The following is a 24,585-nucleotide window of genomic DNA, read 5'->3' on the forward strand; positions in this document are numbered from 1 at the left end:
AGCTGCACACATCTCGCAATGGCTGAGACCAGCCCACCGTAAGTACCCTAAAGCAGCCGGTTTCCCAGTCCACAACAGGTAAACTTTCTGCATCCGCTGGTTCCGGATCGCTATCGTGGTGCAGTCTTCGAAGACATTGAAGACTGGCTTGACGATATGAACGCGTCGCACAGATTAACCAGCGGACTGAGCTGCAAAAGCTCTCCCACGTCTATTTCGCCCTTGACGATAGTGTCTGTACTTTAACACAGTGGCCGTACTTGGACATTGGCCGTACGAGAACAGTGAAATTAGCCTGACGACATGGAATGGCTTTCGGCAGAAGATCAGCTATACTTTCGCAAGTGCCTACTGACGCAACCACGCCCAACAGATAATGTAGCTACGGGTGCCGTAACCTAATAAGTCGGTCACAGTGTTTGCCGAGGACATGGCTGCCTTTTTTGTAGACACGACCCAAACATGACCGAAGATAGGAAGTTGCGCTACCTCATGCGAGGTGCAAAAGAGCAGTTGTTCACAGGGTTTGTGGGGAATCCACCAGACACCGTCACTTACTTTATCATGAAGGTTATGGCTATTGAGCGGGCCCTTCATCAATGGTGCAGGCAGTACGATCGACTGTCCACCAGCACTACAATCAATGCCGCCAAAGAGACTGCCGAGCATCAGAATTTCTTGCGTGAATTGTACAGAGAGCTTGTCAGAAAGGAAGTGCAAAAGATTGTGACAGCGACATTAGATAGACCCGTAGAATCAATAGCCGAAGTGGTGCATGACAAAATCAGGCAAGCATTCGCGGCGACCGGTCTTCAAGATCGGCTGGTCAAAACCGGCGGGTCCATGACTTACGCCGCCGCTATCCCATGTCCACCACCCGTCACAACCTCGCCGACGTACAACCAGCCTCCGATAGCGACTCCTTGGTCGCCACCGCAAGAGGAGGCTTCGAGACGCGCACCGTTATGCCGTTGCAGTTACACCAGCAGCCGTCGTTCACCGCCCCTTGGTCAACGCCTCGAAACGATGCTACGAAACAGCCGCAATTTCAACGAAACAACGTATGGCGCACTGTCGATAGGCGACCACTTTGTTTTCACTGTGGAGGCGCCGGCTGCATTTCACGTAGTTCCTGGCATCGCGACACATCATTTTGACCTCATCGTCTGTGGTCCTATGGTCCACGTGCAAATGACGATTCCATGCTACGCCGCGACGATGCAGCTTTTCGAAGACCTCAAATAGCGCTCCCGAATGACGAATCCGTGCCCAATGATAGATCCGATTTCGGCCGTCGGTTGCGCTCTCCAACCCCTCGACATCAGATGTTTTCATCTACTGGACGTACTTGTGCTGACCTCCGAGGACGAAGGTCGCCCAGCCCACGCCGGGGAAAGTGAAGGCGGTGACCTCCGGGGGTAAGGTTGCACGCCCGCCGCAAGACAATAAAAAGCCCCCAACACTCCCACTGTAGAACAATGTGAAGCCGATAAACACCGACAAAATTGTGAGTGCCGACATTGATGTTTTCATGGACAGGCCGCCGGTGACAGCGTTAGACAACACTGGTGCCGACATCTCTATAATGAGTCAGGTACTTGCCCACCGCCTGAAGAAATAAAAGACGTTATGGACGGGACCTTACGTACGGATGGCAGGCGCCCAATTACTGATGTCTACTGAAAGATGTACTTCTAGAATTATTAGTGGGGATTCTTCTTTCGTGGCCGCTTTCATCGTTCTTCCTGTGTGCTGTAAAGATTTGAATATTGAAATGGATTTTCTAAAAGAATATGGCGCTCTTATTAATATCCCCGATCGCACACTGACATTGTATAAGAGTCCTGGTTTAGTCCATCGCTTATTGCCCCAACACCGCTCCTTTCCTCTAACAGAAGACGACGTTGTCATCCTACCTCGATCATGCACCCTTGTTTCCATAGCATGTGATGAACCGCTTGATTGCGAAGGCATTACCGACAAAATAACCACGTTGTTGTTCACTCATGGTATGTCGGTCGCACGAGCAATCGTAAATGTCACCGACAGGCGTACGAGCCTGTTGCTAACAATTTTTTTCGCGGAACAACTGCACCTTCCAAAGGGCACGACAGTGGTTTATTTTGACGGTCTTGCGGATGTCCGCGGCTGCTTTTCATTACTCGAAGAAGCACCTGCGCAAGACCCAGCTCCTGTACTTGACGTCAGCACTGCTTTGTCGCCGCACGAACGAGAATGGCTTCTTACGCTACTGGCGAAATTCAAGGACTGCTTTGTGTCGACGGCCAGCGTCGGTCGGACACCTATAACCAACACCGAATAATTGCAGAGGATACGGCAAGGCCAATTCACCAAAATCCTTATCGAGTTGCTCCCAGAGAACGTCAAGCCATGCAACAAGTGACAAAAATGCTTCAAGACAACGTGATCGAACCATCAATGAGTCCCTGGTCATCTCATGTAGCTCTAGTCACGAAAAAAAACGGGAACTTGTGTTTCTGTGTGGACTACCAGAAACTAAATCAAGTTACGAGAAAGACGTGTTCCTGCTTCCCCGTATCGACGATTCATTCGACAGGCTTCGACAAGCACGTTACTTCTCTTCAATGGACTTAAAAAGCGGATATTGGCAAATTGAGGTAGACCCGAGAGACCGTGAAAAAACTGCTTTTGTGACACCAGAGGGCCTATACGAATTTAAGGTCTTGCTTTTCGGCTTGTGCTCTGCCCCTGCTACGTTCCAACGCCTCATGGGCACTGTACTTTCAGGCGTGAAGTGGAAGACCTGCTTAGTTTACCTCGACGACGTCATCGTGTTCTCCGCAACATTCGAAGAACGCCTCAACCGGCTTGAAGTGGTTTTCCTCTCCATCCGGTCCGCCGGCTTTTCCCTGAAACTGGAGAAGTGCCACTTTGGCTTTGCGGGACTATAGTTTCTTCGTCCCGTCATCAGCCACGCAGCTGTCTGCCCGGATCCTGAAAAAATGGCCGCCGTCACACAGTTTCCCGTACCATCCGATAAAAAGGCTGTCAAGCGATTCTTCGGCCTTTGTGGCTATTAACGGCGGTTTATTGCAGACTTTGCTCGCATTGCGTCGCCGTTAACTGGCCTCAACAGAAACGACGTTGTTTTTGTATGGAGCGATGAAGAGCAAGGTGCATTCAACGACTTGCGGCAACGTCTCCAGGCCCATCCAGTGCTTGTTCACGTTGATGAGAGCGCTCCTACATTGCTCCACACTGATGCCAGCAATGATGGCTTGGGAGCTGTTCTTGTGCAGTGGCAGCAGGACACAGAAAGAGTGCTTGTCTACGCAAGTAGAACACTCTTACGCACAGAGGTTAATTACTCCACAACTGAGAAAGAATGCCTCGCCAGGGTATGGGCGGTTATGAAGTTTCGCCCATATTTGTACGGCCACGACTTCACAGTTATCAGCGACCGCCATTCACTCTGTTGGTTGACAAACCATAAAGATCCATCTGAACGACTGCCGCGTTGGAGCCTAAGGCTGCAAGAGTTTGACATGGGTATCATATACAACTCGGGGGAACGGAATACGGATGCTGACTGCCTGTCTCGGTCACCGATAGAGTCACCTGCTCCACCCAAAGAAGGAGACTTCGCATTTCCTTGCGTTCTGGACACACCCACAACCGCGCAACAACAGGACGACCCAGAGTTGATTGAACTCATCAGTTACTTAGAGGGCAGAACTGTGAAACCCCCTAGAGTTTTCGCAAGAGGACTGCTGTCATTTTGTTTGCGAGCCAAAGTCCTTTACGAAAGAAACATTTCTTCGTACGGGTCCCCCTATCTGCTCGTTATTCCTGCCTGCCTTATATCTCCTTTGCGTATAACATGGCGAAACAAGATACGACGCGCATGACTCCGTTCATCCTTGTTCACGGACAGGTTGTACGAACGTTGTTGGATGCGATGCTTCCGCACGACTTTGACGACACTGACACGGACGCCGATGTGTTCACGCATGCGCAGAAGAGGCTCGGCAACTTGCACGCTTACGGATCTGCCAACAGCAAGACTACGACGCGGTCTGCTGTGATCACACCGTAGAATAGTAAGCTATGAAGTCGGTGACAGAGTGTGGGTTTGGACACCCATACGGGAACGACACCTCTCCGTGAAACTGTTAAGGCGATACTTCGGACCTTATCGAGTATTGCGCCGACCCAGTGGTGTCACATACGAGGTCGTTCCCAATAGTCCCAATTGTATACGGCGCAAGACATGCTGTCCTGAACTTGTGCACGTTATGCGCATGGAGCCATATGTGCGCAAATAACTGCCCTTACTTCAGCGAGTGACATTTCTTGTTTATCATCGGGGCGATGCTCTTTTAGGGAGGGACAAATGACGTGTGTATTCTATGCAGAAGACAGTGACGACGGGGGCATTAACAGACTCCGTTTAGTGGGTAGATTGGGCGAGGACGAAGCGATTGTACCTCTGTTCCGTTTGTTTTTTGAACAAGTTGCCCTGTTGTTCTTTAAGAATATCTCTCTGTATTCTGTCGGCGTTGTACCGCGACAGTACCATACTTTATAAAGCACACAACGACGCATTGCGACAGCGTCGTTTATGGTTACAAGAGATCCTCCCAGATGGCGTTCTCACGTATCTGGCTGTTATTATTGTATCTTTGCGTTTTGTGTGTATACATTCCTCGCGTGAGGGTTTTGAGCCTTAGTAAGCATAACTGAAGCCGTGATTGCGCAATTGTCATTTTCTTCTTCTATTTCTATAGCTTCTAGGATTTCCCTTGTCATTCGAACTTCTTCAGCGACAAATGTTGCCTTTTCATAGGAAGCTGCACATTTGCATGTTATACGATGCATGACCATATAGCTGGATACGGTTGTGTGCTGGAATGCATAACGATCTTCTCTAAGCCTGCCGTACAGACAGCATCCCAGCTGGTTCACGCATACTTTGCCGCATTTAAGCGGAATCTTGTAAACCACATTATTTTGGCATGCTAGCTATTTGTGCGCGTGTCTCACGCTACATGTTCCCTGCGCGTTTCAATTCTCTGAGTTCACTTTCTTGCACAACACTCTTAGCTTGATGGGCGCTCAAAAGAGCACTGTTACATCGTGCCTTTCTGGCACCTTCTTTAGGCGGTGCGACAGGTTGTGAACGTGAAAGTCAATAACAGCTCGTTATGTTGGTCCTTATTATTTTTGTCACGCTTTTTCAGCCCTGCGATTAGCGCTAGTATTGGCTCTACGATTTTCACTGTCATGTTGTCAAGATACTTACTTTTCTTTAGTCGATTAATCTGTGTGTTCAAGCTATCTGCGACTGCGTGAAAGCAGGACTTCTTGATTGCTTGTTCTATAATCGATTTTGCTATTCCACTTTTTTTACCTTCGAATGGCTCAAGTCGTAGCGTAAAATTTGTTTTTCTCCTCTACTTCTATATGACCAATATGTGTGGGCATGTCCTAGACTAATTTTTAGGCGCAAGAATTGTATTCTCGAATCTTTCGGTATTTGGTCCGTGAAATAGAGCCCGCTGTGTGCCTCCTGGAACATCTTTACCACTCTCTTGAAAGTAATAGCGCTATGTTTGTTATACTCATTGCAGAGAAGATAATCATGTACATATCGGAAGTACCGGATTACACTTGTGACCTTGATCATTTCTGTCAGTCGCCTGTCTCTAGCCGAAATAGATAAATGTGGCAACGCATGAGATAAGCATGATCCAATAGCGATTTCTTCTTTCTGGACGACAATTTCCCCTCGTATTCGTTAAACGAAGAGTTTAGGTGCGTTGCCGGGGTGTACAACATATTGTCCACAAAACATTTGCAAACGTCTTGAAATTTTGCCCATCCACTTAAATCGACGCATTCTTCAACCGTTCCGACTGTATCTCACTTCAGTGTGTTATAATACTGTTCTTTGACGTCGATGGAACAACGTTGGATTGGCGCAGATATTTTGAAAATAAAGGACTTCTTGCGAGTTATTTACTTTGTATGGGTCGTAGACTTGTTGGACCGACAGGCAGGTTTAGGGATAATTAGTAAGGCACATTGAAAGCTTTTTTTATCTTCAACTCTGGTTCTGAACGGGTGGTTCGATTTATCAATATAATCACTGGTGGTGACTGAGATTCGCCGGAGGCGGCCGAAAGCTCATGTTATTTAAGTGTTGATCTTCAGATGACGGTCGGCGCTCGCTCGATGCAACGTTCTGGCGAACAGGATGGTGGTTCGGGAATGCACTCATCAAACGCGCACTGATAACCAGCGCCTATTGCCTGAAGTCATGCTGGCTCATTTTGAGCCCCTCTGTGCACGACCGAGGCGATGCCATTGCAGGCAGCGACGTCCGTATTTAGAACTTTGTTTACGTGTTCCAAGCGCCCGACCTTCGAGTCTCCAGAGCTTCGAACGCGCGAAATTGCCCCCCAATTCGGAAGGAGTGTTCAGGCTTTCTTTCGTTATTAAAGTATTGTAGACTTGAATAAAGGTAAAAATCAGACATCCACCCGTACGTAGCAATTGCTACAAATACAAAGGAAACCCATACGGGTTCCTCGAAAGAAACGCTTCATAGTTGAAGAAAAATTTGTCCTGGTCCGGGACTTCTTCAGCGATGCCTTTTAACAGGTGTTCCACTTTATCTTCGTCGGTCGTATTAGTGTTTATAATTCCGCCTAGCTTCAATTTTTCTCCAATAAACTGCGTACAAGTTTCAACAAGGAATTGGGCTCTGCACGAGAGCATGCGCTGCGCTTTGTTCTTTTCTGAATTCTAGTTGCGAAAGGAGGTTTTCGATTCCTGCACAAGAGTTTTCCAAGTGACCACCACGCTTCCATAACTGTCAAAGCAAAATAGAACGGTACCGGTGAGAATAAATGCAATATTCACAAGCTGCGCTGACGTACTGCCCCCGTTATGCCAGCTTACTCTTTCGTAGTGCCCCAGCCTGTCATCCACGTCTTCATCTGGTTTGCCTCAGAATACGTGGTTCCCACGTCAAGTAGCTAGGTTGCCTAGGTGTCTGGTGGACTTGATCGATGCCCATTTCGGCGGCGCTCATTGATGGCCTATTTTAACGCGATAGCGTTAAGGAGCTCGTGTCGCAGAAAAGCCGGTGTCGTCGGCGTCGGGTGTCGGCGTCGGCGGCGTTGACCGTGAGCGATAAATCACGGCAGGCGCTTCATAAATAAAAAGCAACTTCCAAGATTGGCCCGGTGGGAATCGAACCCAGGTCTCCGGAGTGTGAGACGGAGACGCTACCACTCAGCCACGAGTTCGATGCTTCCAAGCGGTGCAAACGCGCCTCTAGTGAATGCGGTGTTGCCTTCGAAACGAGCCGTGGAAAGTTATACTGCGGTGTATATCGGTAATTATGAACATGTAACGTACAGAAGTCACAATTACACGAGTTGCGAAGTGCGTTTCCGCTGCATTTCTTCCGCGCTTTCCGCACACGCAGAGCCATCTTGCGGCAAACACAGAAGACCCCCTCCTCTCAATGTACGGCGCTGCCCCGACAGGAGGCGCGCCGCGCGCGCATTGGGACCGCTGCCAGGCGCGTCGCGGGACTCCCTCTCCCCTGACGACGCTTCGCCGTGCTTCCGGGTTAGATTACTATCTATCTCTCTGCCCGTGCCGATCACGACGTTTGGCTGGCGTAGATCGTTTCCCCTCCGAGACACCGAGTTCTTTGGTTCGTTTCGTTCGCTCAGGCGCACGTTTCGTTGCCGCGCCAAACGCTGCGTTGCTCGACGCTCACCGCGTGATAGGTGGGCGCTAAGTCCGATGCGGGGCGCATCGTAAGTGATTGCTGTGCCGTAGCGCATTGTCTTATACCCCTTGGCGGGTCGACGGGAACGCTGTCGCGTCCCACTCTTGAAGGCGAAGCTTAAGCGTCCTCCAATTTTTGGCGTCGGCCATGCTTGTTGGCTCTGGTGGTATTCCGGCCACGTGCCTGCTGGGTGTCCAGGGCGTCCTGTACCTAGCAACTTCGTCACTTCTTGCGCATGTAGAATGAATTCATTTACAGTGAAAAAAATGGAGAAGATATGGAACGTTCCGAAACAGCCGATCACAGAAAACCATCGCACCGCTTGTCATTCCTCTTCTATGTTCCTCCGGCGTGGCGTTGTAATATGTTTTAGAAAGTTCGCATTGCCTTGTAAGGTACTGTCGTGTATTGTAACGGAGTGAATGCCGGAAACATGACTGAAGGTGCAGTGCGCGTCGTCAGCCAATCATTATTATGTGCATGCACCGTTATATAGTTTTCACACGGAATGCAGAGCTGTTCACCCTATTGTAGCGGGTGCTGTGAGTAAAGAAGCATTGGACGATATAGTTCAATGCTTTCGCTTTGCAGTGCATAGCACATTCACGTAAGTATTACAATGCATATGTTTTTTTTTTTTTACTATGTAGAAACCTTATGTGGGCGAACGGGGTCAATGGTCGCTGGCTGACGGCACGCGCTGTACCTTCAGTAACGCCCCGCACTCGTGCTCCGCAGTTCCTCATTTCGATTGTCGACGATAGCACACTGCTGCAAAGCAGAAATTGCTAGGTTGACATGACTTATCGAAGCAGTGAAACACGGCCTCTTTGATTTGATTGTCCACAAAATGCAGGTCTAGGTCCTAATTATTCAACTGCACCCCCCTCCCAACCAGTGGGTTCAATTACTCAATTACAATACAATCACATGACCGAAAAGGAAGCAATGAACAATATTTTTGGTCGGTTGCCAGTGTAGACAAAATCAGCAGTCAGTTTGAGTACTTTGCTGAAGAAACTGCAACGAAATATTGTACCTTACGTTTTTGACTACAATACGCACAAATTCTGTTCATGATTCCGCAATCACGCACAACCTGATGCAAGCCGCCCTTTAACCATCGAAAAAGAAATGTAATATGGCGCTTCGTGGTAATAATAGAAGGATTTTATTTACAAGAAACCTAATTGAAAAATAATTCACCGATGATTACTATAATCCTTAGTGCCAAATCTGAGCCCTGCGCGATACGCGCTTTTATTTCGCGATATAGTCAGTGGTGCTGATAATCAGTTTCGTGCGCCACGTTCCAAAGATAGCGCAGTGTGGCACGACTGCCTCGCTAATTGGGATACAGACAGCGCATGGGTCCCGCGTTTGCACAATTCACAACAGCCGCCGCAGACAGATCTCCGCTCATTTAGCGCTTTGGTGAACAGACGAAGCGCGCTACTCTGGCGCCATCTTGTGGCTAATGTTGCCACCTAGTCTCTTTCGCGCGGCACTGCGCTTTTCTTAAGCTTACCTCATAAGCTCCTCCTCCACATTCCTCCTCGCGCTGTCATCGCTTTCGTTATATTTCGTCTTCCACTGAGTAGCGCGTTCGCTTTTATCCTTCGCTGCGTTCGTTTGCTATTTTACAAGGGACAACGCCAACGCCCATTACACCAACGGGCTCCTAAGAGCTCGGCTCTAAAAAGGAATGAGTGAATCTGATATGTCAGATTTACTGAAACGGTCGTCGCTCGCAATTTAGCGTTTGCACTCCTCCTGACTGAGCGTTTCCATTGCGCCCAGGCAAGCGCAACTTCGGCCTTCACCTCCTTGTTCTCCATGACAGCCGTGACAGCCTTTTGCAGCCGGCACAATTCCTGTTGTTGCGGGACCGGCTGCTGCCTTGTTCTCTTTCTTTCAGGAAGAGTATTCACGAGAAATGCTCGTCTGTTAGAGTTGTTCGTAAGAATAATTCACAAGCAATAGTGGAGTGGCGCAAGATTTTTGACGAAGGTGGCCAGCCAATGCCAAAGTATTCCTTACAAAAGGAAATACTTGTATAATCAGTCTCAATTTCCATATTCCCAAAACTATCGTTCCGAAAATTTAGCCATACACTAAAGACGGAATTGCCCAAAAATTTAATAGATGACCTCAAGGTCGTGAAGCGTCAATAGAATTGGTTTCACCAAAACACTCTATAAAGGGCATTCCAGTGCTCTCCGCGCTATAGTATTTGGATGCCAAAAAACCCTTGACCTCCACCTTGCGGCGAGTGAACGGTCACTTCTCATGAATGAATTTTGATCGTTATTTTGGATTCGTCACTCACTTGTGCTTATCTTCTCTTACGACACACAGGGCCACATGCGGTCACTTTCATTAAATAAGTCTTGTTCTTGGAACAGGTTAGAACCATACTTGCGACAGCAGTTAAGTGTGTATGAAGAAAGTGACATTCGGTGCATGGCCTAAATATCGGACGTAAACAGGTCGTTGATGGAAATGTTCGAATCATTCTCAATGGTGAAATGTTAAGAGCTGTACGGAACGTGATTCTGAACGCCAACTTTTTCTAATGTATAGGGGCAGTCTTGCTATATAGCATCCAACGTGCAAGGTATGTATAGGAATGAAACCGAAACCGATTTTACTGGTATAAATAATTACAACTGCTTAGGTGAAGGTTCCAATTATTCGAAATACCTTATCATCTAAAAAGGATAACCAGAGCTAATCCATCCGATGTGTTATACCAACGCGTTTCCACGAGGAACGTCTGATAAATCAGCGTGTAAGGATAAGGGGAAGTCGCACGGGATAGTAATAATGCGACCTCAAATCACAATTACGAACGTCCTCTTTGGGATGAGAAATTTCTCAGGTAATTGGAATGAATGTCGATGCAGTGAGGAGCCTATTTTCATTCACGTGGTGTGCTCAAACCAAGCTATAGCATCACGTGCATGAAAACAACATAATATGTGCATAATATATGCGTGGTATCAACACTAGCTCTCCTAGTAGCTACGTTGTTGTAAAATCGCACATCAAGTCATTAGGAATTGGTCCGATCATCTTTATTAATCAAGATTACCGTCCACTCACGCATTAAAGAGGTTTTTTATTATAACCAAACACTCGCAAGCATGGTGAGAAGAAAGAACTGCGTTCTTCAGGACAGAAATAATAAAAGCGACAAATGGTGAAGTGCGCATTCTTGTAACTAACACTGCGTTCAGGAGTGAATGTCGTCAACTTCTCAGTGCACGATAACCACAGCGTCTAACAAGACCCCAGATCTCCATTTCTTACACACCATGCTTATTTGGGGCCTCCAACACGCCGTGGTTGCTCAATAGCTATGCTGTTGGGCTGCTGAGCACGAGGTCACGGGACCGAATCCCCACCACGGCTGTCCCTTTTGGATGGGAGATAAATGCGAAAACGCCCGTGTACGTAGATTTAGCTACACGTTAAAGAGCCCGAGGCTGTCCAGATTTCCGGAGCCCCCAACTACGGCTTGCCTCAGAGGCATATCATGGTTTTCGCACGTAAAACCCCATAAGTTATATTAATTTAGGCCCTTCAAGCTCAGTACAACGTTTTTTTTTCTTTCTGAAAATCATTCCTTAAGGACAATGTGTGTACTTTCAATGTCTTCAGCTTTAAATACTTTCTTATCTTCAATGTCCTCAGCTGCTTCGTCAATGTAACCACCGCTGTCTTCCTGCCTTGCTACTGGCTCGAAGCATGGTTCTGTAATTTACGCACTGCAACGTCGATGTGCTCTTGCTTAGCCACCACATATGATGAGCTGCAGTCGTTTCTGCACCAGTGCAGTATTAAACACCTCAAGCAAAGGCAAAATGGACTACGCTTCTGTCAAAGCAGCGAGACATGGTGGCTGCGCATATTCCGTTTCTACATATTGATTATAGTCTTGCAAAAACTGCCTTTATAATTATGTAGACATGTCGCGTGCCTTCGCAGTCTTCTCGTAAAGAGCACATTGCAGAGGAAAACGTCCGCGCTCATTTTTCCCAGGTAGCCTTGGTTGCTTAATATATATATATATATATATATATATATATATATATATATATATATATATATATATATATATATAAATCAAACAGCGAGAATCGCAGCGATGGCGGAAACGGGCAATTTGATTTTCTTTGAGCTGCAAGCTGCGCGTATCACAAGAATTAGTAAGGCAAAAAATGACTTCAATGTGTTACAAAACGACCTGTATAAAGTAAATGAGTGGTGCAAGTGGCACATGCTCATTAACTTCAAAAAAACCATTTATATGCGTTTTTCGAAGAAAAGAACTTATGACTTATGATACTCTCTAAATTCAACCACGATATTATCGGTTCAGGAGCACGAACCTCTCGGCGTTTATATCACACCTGCTCTTTCTTGGACCCTTCACATTAATCATATCACAATTAAAGCATGCTGCGTTCTAGGTTTCCTGCGCATAAATACAAAAAGGTGCCACTGGAGACAATGGTATTATTGTACAAATCAAATGTCTGATCTGTTCTGAATTATGCTTGCACTGTGTGCGGTCCGTGGTCGGCACGTGATGCGAACAGGTTAGCGAAAATTCAAAGCATAGCCGTTTTTTTAATTCAAATTACACCAGGAATATCAGTGTTGCAAGAGCAAAAGAAAACCTCCGTTGGGAACCACTACAGCAACGCAGGAAATATCTCAGAATGAAGCTCTGTCACAACATATTCCACTCTCGAACAGGTATAGATCCCGGGAAATATTTCTTCCAAGCCTGATTATGTTTCTCAATGGCTGGACCATGAAACTAAAGTTAAAGAAATGGCGTCCTAAACTGAAGCGTTTAAAATGTCATTTTTCCCCAGAACCATAAGCCAATGAAACAAGCTAGCATCCGATGTGTCAACGATCCTCTCAAACGATACATTTTCAAACTCTATATGCCCACTGAAGTAAGATAGTGTTTTTAGTTGTACGCCCGAGTATGAAATTGTTCTGGGTACATGTTTTGTTTTGCCTGCTTTATTTATTGGTTCTACGTTTCCTTCTGCCGCCCGCTGTCATGCCTACGGGCACTGTGGGTATTGTGATCAATAAATACCACGGGACCGTGCGGTTGTCGATCACGTTCTCTTCCAGCTCGACGCTTCATTCTGAAGCTCAGTGCACCTGGCCTCCTCCAAACGGCCACGAATTCGAATTTCAGGGCGTCTCCTCACTGCTCTGGGCTGAACGTCGCTGCTGTTGCTTTTTCGCGCACCCCGTGCCAGCCGGCGTTCCGAGCAACTGGCGATAATTGTGGCTGCAATGCCACATTCTGTTTTCCAGTAGGGCTACGCACTTTCGCTTGCGGAAATTCCATTTTCGCGATACTCCTGGTGGTTCTAGGAAGTGAGCCCTCCTGCCGAATGCTCGGTTTCCAGTGTTACCTTGCAAAACGACGTGGTGAGCCCGACTTTCAGAAATGCCCTCTTGAATTGCAGTGGGTTAGGCATCATGCTTGCTGACAGTTTTTAGTTATTTTTTCGTGGCATGCTGTTTAATTTACGCAATCTTCGCCATCTTTTCGTACGTGTCGCTGTACGGCGTGAACTAAATTCAAATGACGAGCACTCCTTTCTATGGTGTTTATTTTGTTTCTTAGCTTGAACTGTTAAACATGAAGTTCATTGTTGTTCAATTATAGACTTCTCGACTGAGCTGGATGCTAAATATATGTGTCATTTTTTATACTAGATTTCTGCACATTTGGACGCTAAGAAACCAGGTGTTATAGTGTATACCTTACAGTAACTTACGTCATATTCTTGTCAAAATGTATCGCTGCTAGTTCCGTACGTTCCGTGCATACTAGGCTTATATTATTGTAGCTTGATTTTGAAACGTACGCTCACAGAAAGCTTTACTTTTTAATCGTTGGCAATGTTATTCGCTACAATACAATTTGATATTTATGAAGAATAATCTCATAAACATAAGGACAGGAACTTATAACTTTACTCTCACAAATAACTAATTGTACACGCTTAGACGTCCTATGACATATTCCTTTCTACCGTTTCCACGTAATATGTAAGACTGACAACAAAAGAATGAACAGGAAAGGGCAGCGCATAGAGATGGCCTGGTGACGCTATCGGTGCCCAACAATAAAGCAACGGCACTGCATGAAATGGCTGCAACTATGAGCGCATGTGGTGTATAATTGTAACCTTAAACATTGGTACAAGATAGTCATGTAATTTTATAAATTCCTGATTGCTATATGGCAGGTAGTCCATATGTGCCTCCTCCTGGCAAAACTTGCGCCCGTGGACAAGTCGGTAGCACTGTGCAACCTGTCACCACCAAGTAGGCTAAAGGGGAGGGCGGCGAACCATTTCTTAAGCTGGCTTAGTTTTACAAACCGAATTCCGAACCATGAAAAAGCGTTATTTCTTTTTTCCAAGTAGAACTCTATCAGAATCAAATCGCAGCGTGTTCAACCCCAACATAAGTGCGAGCCAAAGTTGATTTCTTTTTCAGTTCTAAACCCTCCTGAAGTTGGTTACAAATAATAGCCGACAGGTGACTACATCAGATTTGTTATTTTTAGGTGTATTATATACAACCTCTACAGTGTACAACCTCTACATGTAAATATGTGTAGCACTTCCTCGCGCGTGCCACTCAGATCAACGTTCTTCTCTCGGGATGGTAACATTGTACTATTTACACATGTAGCACACAGGTGCAAACGGCCAGCCTCATGTCATCCGCTAATGCTGCTACCCCTCTAACGCAAACCTCAATGATGATGATAGCAATGATGCCCCCCTGTTCTTTTCTATATCCACAAAAAGCAATTGATTAAAAATCAGGCGACAGACAAGCATCTTACCATCCCGATGAGTACATCGACTGTTCTTTTTTTTCTCAGTATTGCATGAACTCTATGGCACTAATTATGGGACTCAAACAACTCGCCCAAGCATATGTACTCTATCACTAAAATAAGCTTTGATACAAATCTAGCGTTGCGCTCAATCTGCGTGTCTGTATGCGAGTGTGCACACCCGTTATCACCGGGCTACGCTGTTCGACCCGGTTAATGATCAGAAATTATTTCAATTATAAGAAAATAATCCTTAGAAAATCAGCGCGGTCTATTATCCCGTAGATTCTGCCATGTGCAACGTGAGATAATTACTGATGGGGATTATCAGTAACGTCGAAAATTGCATTATGCGCTAGCAAATTTCTAGTACAACCCTGCAAGTAAACTGCCCTCTTGACAAGTATAGTTATCGCATTTTAAAGCTCAACTTCCGTCTATGCGCCTTGCTCTCATTTTTTTAATATATGTAGTAGTGCAGTTGATATTGTCACCGAGAAATCCACTTATCTCCCCTGCTGCTTTTTCAGTTCATTTCAGTCCACTTCAGTTGAAGCACAGGCAGCTATTTTGTGAGACAGGCTAGCACAAAATAGAATTCTCTGGCCACTTCTTCTGCACGAAATGGCATAGCAAAATGCATTACACGTTTACATCCGCCACAAAGCTTGTAGAAAGTGCGCTATGGAATGCCGAATAAATTTAACCCTCTCCTTTTCAGCTGGCAGGAATTTATCAGACAAATCCTAAATAACATGTTTTTTTTCTAATAAGTGTAAGCACATAGCGAATTTTTACGCTCATCAGCCTCATTCTCCCCAGCTTGAATAAGGCAACTGCAGCGCGAAGCAGTTTCGCATCGGTTCCAAATCAATCCGTTTCGAGGCAACCAAGCAGCAATGCCTCCCATCTCGTGAATGTAAAGTTCGGAAGGTCTCTTCAGCTTTAGCAGGTGAAGAAAGCAGAGAATTATACGTTTTACCTATGGACATTTATACTCGTCCTAAACAGCACGCAGACAATTAATGCCAATAGAGTCAAAGAAATCACACATGATCCTTTCAAGTATTGGATTTTAAGCGTACGTTTATAATAAATTCAAAGCTTCTAGCCGAAATCCATTCCCTCTTGTGAACATTTTCTAGTTGTGTTGTTTGTCCGCGTTTCAGTTGAGACGTGAAATTCGAATTGTTGATTTGCGATGTGCGAAATGGCCGAGCGTAACTTAAACCATCTTGATTTGGTGGGCAGAGTGTACTGTACTTAGCTTCAATGGCGGCATTTTCGTCGACGAGGGAACCATTGCGCACGGCAAGGTTTCCTAAATGGAGACAATCTAAACGCAGCCGCTCAAGCGTCTCATACAAGCTGGGCTTGCAGTTGCGTGTCTCATTTAAAATAGTACTTTGCGACTGCCTGTTTACGTTCGACCAGGATTATGCCCATATTCATTGTCTTATCCAGGTATTTAAAGGACCGCCACTATGGACGAAGGACTGTACAGAGAAGTAGACGGAGTACGCACGCTGGGGTACTTCAACGATGAAGCTATCCGTTCGGCAATGAAGTACAAACCATGAGTAGGAGACACCGTGCTTGTAACATACCCAAAGTGCGGTACCAACTGGACACTGTTCATCATATGGAACATATTGACGCGCGGAAGACAACCTTTAGAAATTGGGGAGTTGGCAGTCATGTGTTCGTTCATCGAACTAATTGGGGCCGACGCAGCTGAGAACACAGACAGGAGAGGCCCCATTGTCACTCATCTTCCGCTCAGCGCTTTTCGGCCAGTTGACTGGGCCAAATATATATACGTAGCCAGGAACCCTTACGACTGTGCTGTTTCCTGTTACCACTTCCTAAAGGAAGTAACGCCGAAGACGTGCGCAGATGTTTCCTTCGAGAAGTTCCTAGGTCTTTTCCTTTCTGGAAAGATGAGCTAACTTTGTTGCATGTTTCAGCTTTATTGAATGGACCGAGCTACCGCGAAGTAGCCGCTTAAAGTTATCCTGCACGCACTTATCGCCATTACCTAAGAAAAAAATACATGACGCATAAAAGTGCCTAAAGAGTGAGTAAATGTAAATCATCAGCTTGTTATCCTCCAATATTTCAAACGCGAGAGGCGGCCAAACATTTCTTTACAGAAATGTAAATACTAGAGTTGCTGTATGATGTGCTTTGCTGCAATTACATTTACCTGTACCTGTGCGTTCTGTGATAATATACAGTTTTGATGCTTTATGTACTGTTCCATCTTCATGCTTCCCCAACTGGCTCCTCAATCTCTTCTCTCCACAGGGAAGCATCTCGGTTTTTATATCCCTCAAAGTAAGAACGCCCTAACATCGCTTTCGTGTTTAGCGTTTCATTCCGACTGGAACGTTTCGCTATCTCTGCATAACGGTACTCGATGATAAGAGGGCGAAAATCCCATGAAAAACAAGTAGGTTCACCTTGGTGGGCTCTCTCGTTCTACCTTGCTCAGAAAAAACAGGAAAAAGAATTTCAAGAGATCGGCCAGCGAGAAAGAATATGGGTGACGCTGAGATCGGAGCGAAAAATTCTCCGGCCACACATGCCACACTCACAACCTATATGTCACAGGACGATAAACCCCAGGAAGCGAACTAGCACTCTTGCTAACCTCAGCGAGAACTGTTTTAATATATCCTGCTCTGACAGTTCCCGATTGGCCGGAGTCTATAATACACTACACACCGGCTTCCACTCCGTACTATAAAAAAAGGCGATGCACAAAAAATGGGCATTAGCTGCAAGTGTCAGAGACCCGGCGTTCGTGTTGTCCAAATTTAATAGAGCATGACTAGAAAATCGTCACCCGTTTATCTTTTACCATATGGAGGTAAAATATGAGCGACTCATTCGATACTAACATATGGAATCCGCACAACAAACTCCAACGCAGGAACGTTGTGATTGCTATCTGAATTTGAAACAGTACACCATGTTTTCCTTGTCTGTTCTGAAGCATGTACGCACTTTTTTGAGCTAGCGACAGCTGTTTACTCCCGCCTGCATGAGAATATTGATTCCTCTTTTTCACATTCTGACTACACTAAGCAATTTTCATCACCATGTACACGAAATTCCGCTGAAATTGATATTATTCTGATGGTCCCTCTTGTTTACGTTTGCAGGAGACCAAGAAATGGGTGACTAGGGCAAAGTATTGCATCATGAGTTACGCAAAAGAGAGAGGCGCTAATGTCGAAGTCGAATGTCGCGAATTGAAGATTCGGTGCTGCATTCTTGACAAACTGGCACTTTACATGACGCAGTCACTCTTATGTGCTTTTATATCCCTTGCTCCACAGAAGGTATTTTAGTGACGACTAGAGTTCTAAAAGGTATAAAATGCAAAAAATGTACACAAATCGAGAAACGGCAGTTAAGCCAAAGTTTCTCATGCGCGTTAACGGGGTATTACACCTGCAGAATGTCTTTGGTCTGCTGCTGCTAGCTTAATTACCTACACTCTAGAAGCGTTGATTGTTGGGCTAGATAGTTTTTTGTTATTGAACTAGTAATTTAGTGGAATAAATACCACAGGGACGTGAAAGGTGCAGAAAGACAAGTGCTACTCACAACTCTTTCTTGGTAGCACAGAATTGTACATATATATGCCATTGTCACGTTTTGCATACTATGCAAAAAAAGAGGCATGTCAACATCAAAGGCGGTTGCGCGAAAAGTCAAATTCAGCATCAAGTAAAGAGAAAGAAGGCGCACGTATGCACCTATCCCTGTTCTTCTTGATAAAGGAGGCCTCCAGTTCTAGTCTAGAAGAGGCGTTGCCACTCATGTCCAGAATGATGGTATCAGAAAATCGAGCGTCACACGAACACGCGGTAACACGAAGCACCATGTGGGATTCCTTAGCCTCCTCTTGCTTTATTGTTTTGTTCATGTTCCCTTAGGCAGTCGCGCACGCAACGCTTGGTTTGTCCAATGTACAGCTGCCCACTAGGCTGCAAGGGGATCGCATATACAAAGCCTCTGGAGCACTTAACAAAGGGCTTCTCATGCCTCGTGCTGCAGCTCCGCATTATCTCGCAGCAAACTCAAGCGCACAGCTTCGTAAGCTTCTTGGGCGCAGAAAAAACAAAACGAATACCACGAGCGTTCCCAATCTCTTTAAGGCTGTGCGCCAGTTTGTGCATGTAGGGTATAAGCTCCTGTCATACCTTCGATCGTTGGACCTCTGCTCTTGCCGTTTCTTCCTTTAAGCTTTGCATTTTGCAGCAGAGACTCTGCTATAGCATTGACGACCGTCTGAGGGAAACCAGCTGCAAAAAGACGTGTAACTTGGTTTGACAAACTAGAGTTCATTTGGCGCACGCATTTGATGCATGCTTCAAGGCTCGCGGTTGATGTGACCAGCAGACGTGACCACTTAAATAGACAAGTTTAAATCTAAGAACTGCGGGTCTGTGGCGTCAGGAAGTTCATGCCTAAACACGAGCAGTTACCCATGATTGTTCAAAGCTTCCAAATTGAAAGCAGGGGGTATAAAGTCACCCTTATTGTTTAAAACCACTTCAACTGCATCCACATCCTTAATATCATTCAAACTGGCACCCCGCTCCGAAATAAACAAGCAGAAAAGACTAATAAACAAAAGATAGGAGATGTCGCACATATGTCAGTAGTTGTCAATACATTTCCCTAACGATACCAGTAGCATATCCTGAGGAATACAGTGGAACAAATCTGCTACGTAAACAACTAAACCATACTAAATACCATCATTACAGTTGACGAATTTCACCTCTGAATAACTTTTAAGATGGAAAGGATCCTTAACATGTAGCGGGAAAGATCATCCACATGAATATCGGGCGTGTGCGAAAACGCACAAGCCCGATATTCCTCTTAGAACTATTATTAGCGAGTGCGGGGTGTGGCAGCACTGTTTGAGCCTTTGTATTTTGAAGAAGCTTAAGAAGCTACATTTGGACAATCCTTCCGTGTCGAAAGCTCTCCGGAGGTTGCACCACCCGTTAAGTCTAATGACGGCATTAAGTATGGTGTTTCCGATGACGTAGAAGACCTATTAGTACGTCCACGTCTTGTGCCTTATGTTCTTCAGTGAAACTCTAATCGCAATATAATTATGAGCGTCGACCAACTAGCCCCGTTCATTGCTTTACTAAAATCCTATTATACTCTATTTCTCAGGATATGCTCCTGGTTTTCTTAAGGCGCTGTATTTACTACAATAACGTGGTCTGCTTCCAGAACTCATCCGGTGTCTCAGTGAAGAACTTCTTAACTTTACCTGAGCTTTATGTTAAGGTGACTTTTATTATTTCTGCGAGCAGCAATATCCTCAACCCCGAAAAGTGTGTTTAGCTTCATCTGTCACTCTTCGCTTGAGGGACATTATTGTGTATTTTGTTGATTGGTGTTTAGAGATTGTTTTTTTCTGTGGGGGGGGGTGCATGTTTTCAAAATTTTAGTTGTGTTGATGATATTTTAGGGCTTTCAAACAATAAGGGTGACTTTACAACCCCCGCCTTCATGCAAAAGGATAGACAGTTGGGCGAGTTGGTACGGTAACATGATTTTGGCTTCTAGCGCGAAGTGAAACACGTACACAGAAAGGAGCAGACAGGACGAGCGCTAACTCTCAACTAAATTTTTAGTGAAACAAACTTTTCTTTAAAGACACAAAAATTCTTTCTAGACACAGATGCCAAACCACGAGGGAAATTATCGAGGCTTTCCACATAAAAAGATTAGGAGACACTTGCGTCAGTCATGCTTCGTTGTCTCTGTTAGATTGCGAATTCCAGTACCTTCGCAATACGTGTACTAATCTGAAATAATTTTTGTTCTTTGACTGACATGTTGAACTGATGCTTTTACATTGTCATGTTCTGATGCTACGGTTGCTGCAATCGCCTATATATATGTTCTTCGTTTCAATAAAAATTTAGTTGAGAGTTAGCGCTCGTCCTGTCTGCTCCTTTCTGTGTCCGTGTTTCACTTCGCGCTAGAAGCCAAAATCATGTTACCCCGCCTTCATTTTGGAAGCTTTTAACAACCAAGGCCAAGGGCTCGTTTTTCCACATGAACTTCCTGGCACCATAGACCTGCAGTTCTTAGATTTAAAGCTGCCTTTTGAAGTTGGTCACATCTGGTGGGCACATCTACCGCAAGCTATGAAGAAAGCACTGCCGTATAATTACATACATTCTAAGGGGGTGAAGTGAGCAGTAGGTAGTCGTTGCTTGGAAACAACTCGGCGAAAATCGTGCATCCGCCAAATGGCGTCTAGTTTCTCAAACCAAGTTGGACGACTTTTGGCAGCTGGTTTCCCTTTGTTGGTAGTCAGCGCTATAGCAGGGTCTCTGCTGCAAAAAAGTAAACTTACGCCCAGGAAACGCAAGAGCAGAGGTTCGAAGACCGAAGGTGAGACCCGACATTATACCCTACATGCCTAAGGCGTCACACAAGCTTAAGAAGGTTGCTAATCGTCATGGTATTCCTCTTGTGCTCTCGAGTTTGCTGTGAGAGCAGGCGGTACTGCCGCGCTAGTCATGAAGTGCCCTTTGTGAAGTGCTTCAGAGGGGTCGCTTATGCTATTGCCTTGCACCCTTATGGGCAGCGGTACATTGGACAAACCGAGCGTTGCGTTAATGACCGTTTAAGTGAACATGCACAAAAAATAAAGCAAAAGGAGGATAAGGGATCACATATTGTGGTTCATGTTACTGAGTGTGGGTGTCACACTCGATTTTCTGATACCGCCATTCTGGACAGGAGCGGCACTGGAGGCCTTTTCATCAAAAAAACCTGAGATAGGCGTATAAGTGAGCGTTCTATCTCATTACTTGAAGTGGAATTTAACTTCTTGCCCAAACGCTCTTGATGTCTATGTGCTTGTTTTCTTGCTTGGTTTGGGCATGCGTCACAAAAGGATATATATGTACAAGTCTATGCTTCGTATCAACAGTTGTTAGCAGCGCTTGCCCTTGTCGACATTTCTCGTCTCGTTGTGGTTTTTGTTGCGCTATGTTAATACTTACATAATTACCCCCACACCTTGTCCTTCTTGACAACCTTTGCACTACCTGCCGTGGTTGCGTAGTCGCTATGGTGTGCAGCTGCTAAGCACGAAGTCATGGGGCAATATCCCGGCCAAGGCAGCCGCATTTCGGTGGGGGTGAGACGCAAAAACACCCATGCACTTATATTTAGGTGCACATTAAGCAACCCAGGTGGTTCAAACTTTTAGGAGTCGCCCAATGCGCCATACCTCATAATTGGGTCGTGATGTTGCCCCTTAAAACCCCATAATTAAATTTTTAACCTTCCTACATACCTTGCTTACCGCAGTCATAACACGTATATCCCCTTCAGGCGCGAATAAAATCTTTGTAATAAGGAAAATATATGAGCATCATTTTGTGCTCTTCACGCTTCAAATACCGAGTCTTGAAGAAACTACAACAAAAATTTTATTCTTTCATTGTATATTGCGCTGTCCCCGTTCGGGGACAGTGCGCCTCAATACAGAAAAAATAAAGCACAGCAATAACAGAACGTACGGTAGTGTTGTTAGCAAGATATTTGGAACAGAATGCCAATAATGGATTATGATTTGATTGGTAAATTAAAGCAAAGCCTACTTGGCGTGAAAAAGGTAAAAACAATTGTTCTGTGCCGACACGCACAAAAACACGTGACATTTTTGACAGCGAATCCAGCACTTCGCTTTGCATCCCTCACGGCGACAGCGTTGCGAGTTCGGTGTGCTGACATACTCCGGCCAGTGATTGTAGCCATCATACCTGATGGTTACGGTCGGTAGCAAATGCGGTCTTGCCTTCTTCGCAACAGGCTCGGGGTATTCAGTGCTTGGCCGACCACGCTTTTTTGGAGGAGCTCTGCTGCATGCGATTAGGCTGTTAGCAATGTCTGTTTGGAAGGCCATCATGGCCAAAGTACTTTTCTGTGCAAGGTTCTCGGCACTTGCGTCTCTCAGGTATTCTATCCAGCTGTTGCACAACGCAAAAGACAGAAAGTGAGACATGACCCTCACTGGCCACTTTCTGGTTCTTGCCGTAAGGGGGTACAGCGACATTAGGAAGTCGAGTTTATCGACCCCTCCCATGTACAAGTTGTACTTTAAAATCACTTCTGGGCAGTCAATTTCTATATGCTGCTTTGTTGCCTCGCTCCATCGTTTAACTTTACCAACATTACCAATTCCAATTTGTGTGGATGTCATGTTTACGACTCCGTTATCTTGCCATCTCACAATAGCAATGTCTCCTTTCGTGGAAACCTTCTCATCCATGCTTCCCCGACCTTCTTTCTTCAGTTCTTTCTCGCTTTTTAAGCAGCACTTCAGCAGGCGGTTGGCTCGTATCGTACCGCTGGCAAGAATGCCCATTTCCTTCAGCTGCAGGATGAGTGGCACTGAGGTGAAATAGTTGTCCATGAAGCACTTCAGGTTCTTTCCCTTAGGCATTGCCTCGACAAGACGCATGACGACTGACCCGCCAAGTCCGAGATGTGCATGTTGCGCACTGACTCCTGTTCCCTTACCCTGGTACAGTTCAAGGTCATGAGCTAAGCCATCGGCGCTGCAGCGGAGGAACACCTTCACCCCTTCTGGATTTGGCTTTCCCTTCACAAACTGTTTTGCAGGGACACGGCCTGTGAAAGGAATCATTTGCTCATCTATACTATTGTGCTCCAAGGGTTCCAGCTGCAAGCATCGTGACCTGATGGCTTCTATGACAGGGCGCACTTTCCAGAACTTGTCCTGGCTGGCTGGGTCACGAGGAGCGTTTGAGTCCGTAATGTGCAGTGCGGCTCTAATTCTAAAAAATCGCTTTGCCGTCATAGATTCCGCTATTGCTGGAATTCTTGTCGAGGCTTGCCAATACATGCGAATTCTCGGGAATTTTAGAATTCCCATCAGCATGAGAATTCCACAAAAAACTTTGATTTCTTCTGCAGAAGTTCCTAGCACATTTCCATCTGTCTGGAGCACGTACATGTTAGTGAATGTTGCTAGATCACTAAAAAGCGTGGGTGAAAAATACCGAGTGAAGTATGCCATGGGCTCTTCAGGTACTGATCCACCTTGAGGCTTGTAGGTGCAATCGGTGTTCTTAGGCTGAAAAGCTTGGGCCACCCAATTCAACGCATTCATCTTCTTCGATGATGCATCTGGCACTTGCTTGTCCTGCGTGCAAGGTGCTCCAGGCGATGCTCCTGCACGCTGCACAGTACTATCTGTAGCAGAAGTCTGAAAAGAAGCACAAAATTATTTCTAAACCTGAGATCACAAAACATGCACCATTACCGTATGCCGTGTCTCTTGCTCGCTGTGCTCGTCATCAGAGAGATCTGCGTCAGAAATATCGCCGTTTTCAATTCTTCGAAATATTTTTTCAGCTGTGTCATCATCCAGCTTCTTTCTTTCCAAACCATGCTTGGAAATACCTGGAAAAATGAGACGTTTTCTTCATGTCAATGAGGAAGCGACGCCGCGCACTGAGAAAAGGAGCGTGTTCGCAAAGGCGGGTTTGAGGCGCCATGTCCCCGGGGGAGGACGCCAATATTCGGAAGCACATGCAAGGCTGAATATGTTGACGATAAGAATGACAACGGTTATATCGCATTCCTGGGACCTTATTATAATAAATAAATGTCAATGCGTCCCTCAGCGTACGCTCTTAACAGTAAAAAATAAAAGAAAGCAAGAAGCACTTACAGTTCGCTCCGTAGAAGACAGTCGCATCCATTTTTCCCGCGCTTCTCCGGCAGCGTTTTGTTCACTTGGCGTGGGATGGCGCCATTGTCCATTAAAGTGACTCTGGGGGCGTGTTCCGGCGCATTGACAACGACGTTT

At 45.7% G+C, this 24,585-nt stretch overlaps 1 protein-coding gene across 1 annotated transcript; it reads right to left on the bottom strand.

Moving 5' to 3' along the window:
* Window positions 1-3,101: 3,101 nt before the first annotated feature.
* LOC135897253 (piggyBac transposable element-derived protein 3-like) lies at window positions 3,102-24,529 on the bottom strand. Its single transcript, XM_070529889.1, has 5 exons — window positions 24,448-24,529; window positions 24,037-24,176; window positions 22,917-23,979; window positions 18,899-19,000; window positions 3,102-3,310 (listed from the first exon to the last, which is right to left on the bottom strand). Exons 1-5 carry the CDS (start codon window positions 24,476-24,478, stop codon window positions 3,102-3,104), a joined length of 1,545 nt encoding a protein of 514 aa, XP_070385990.1. The 5' UTR covers window positions 24,479-24,529.
* Window positions 24,530-24,585: the final 56 nt, after the last annotated feature.

This window comes from Dermacentor albipictus, unplaced genomic scaffold (genome assembly GCF_038994185.2).
Source record: "Dermacentor albipictus isolate Rhodes 1998 colony unplaced genomic scaffold, USDA_Dalb.pri_finalv2 scaffold_35, whole genome shotgun sequence".
Taxonomy (NCBI): Eukaryota; Metazoa; Arthropoda; class Arachnida; order Ixodida; family Ixodidae; genus Dermacentor; species Dermacentor albipictus.

What these genes read in the sequence shown, in the direction of transcription:
- LOC135897253 (XM_070529889.1), bottom strand. Translation starts at nt 24,478, where the DNA reads ATGGATGCGACTGTCTTCTACGGAGCGAACT. An exon ending in AGCAAGAGACACGGCATACG is followed by an intron (nt 23,980 to 24,036) that starts GTAATGGTGCAT and finishes GCTTCTTTTCAG; the next exon opens with ACTTCTGCTACAGATAGTAC. An exon ending in CAGAGGTCCAACGATCGAAG is followed by an intron (nt 3,311 to 18,898) that starts GTATGACAGGAG and finishes CTACTTGCGTAG; the next exon opens with ACAAGCACTCTTTCTGTGTC.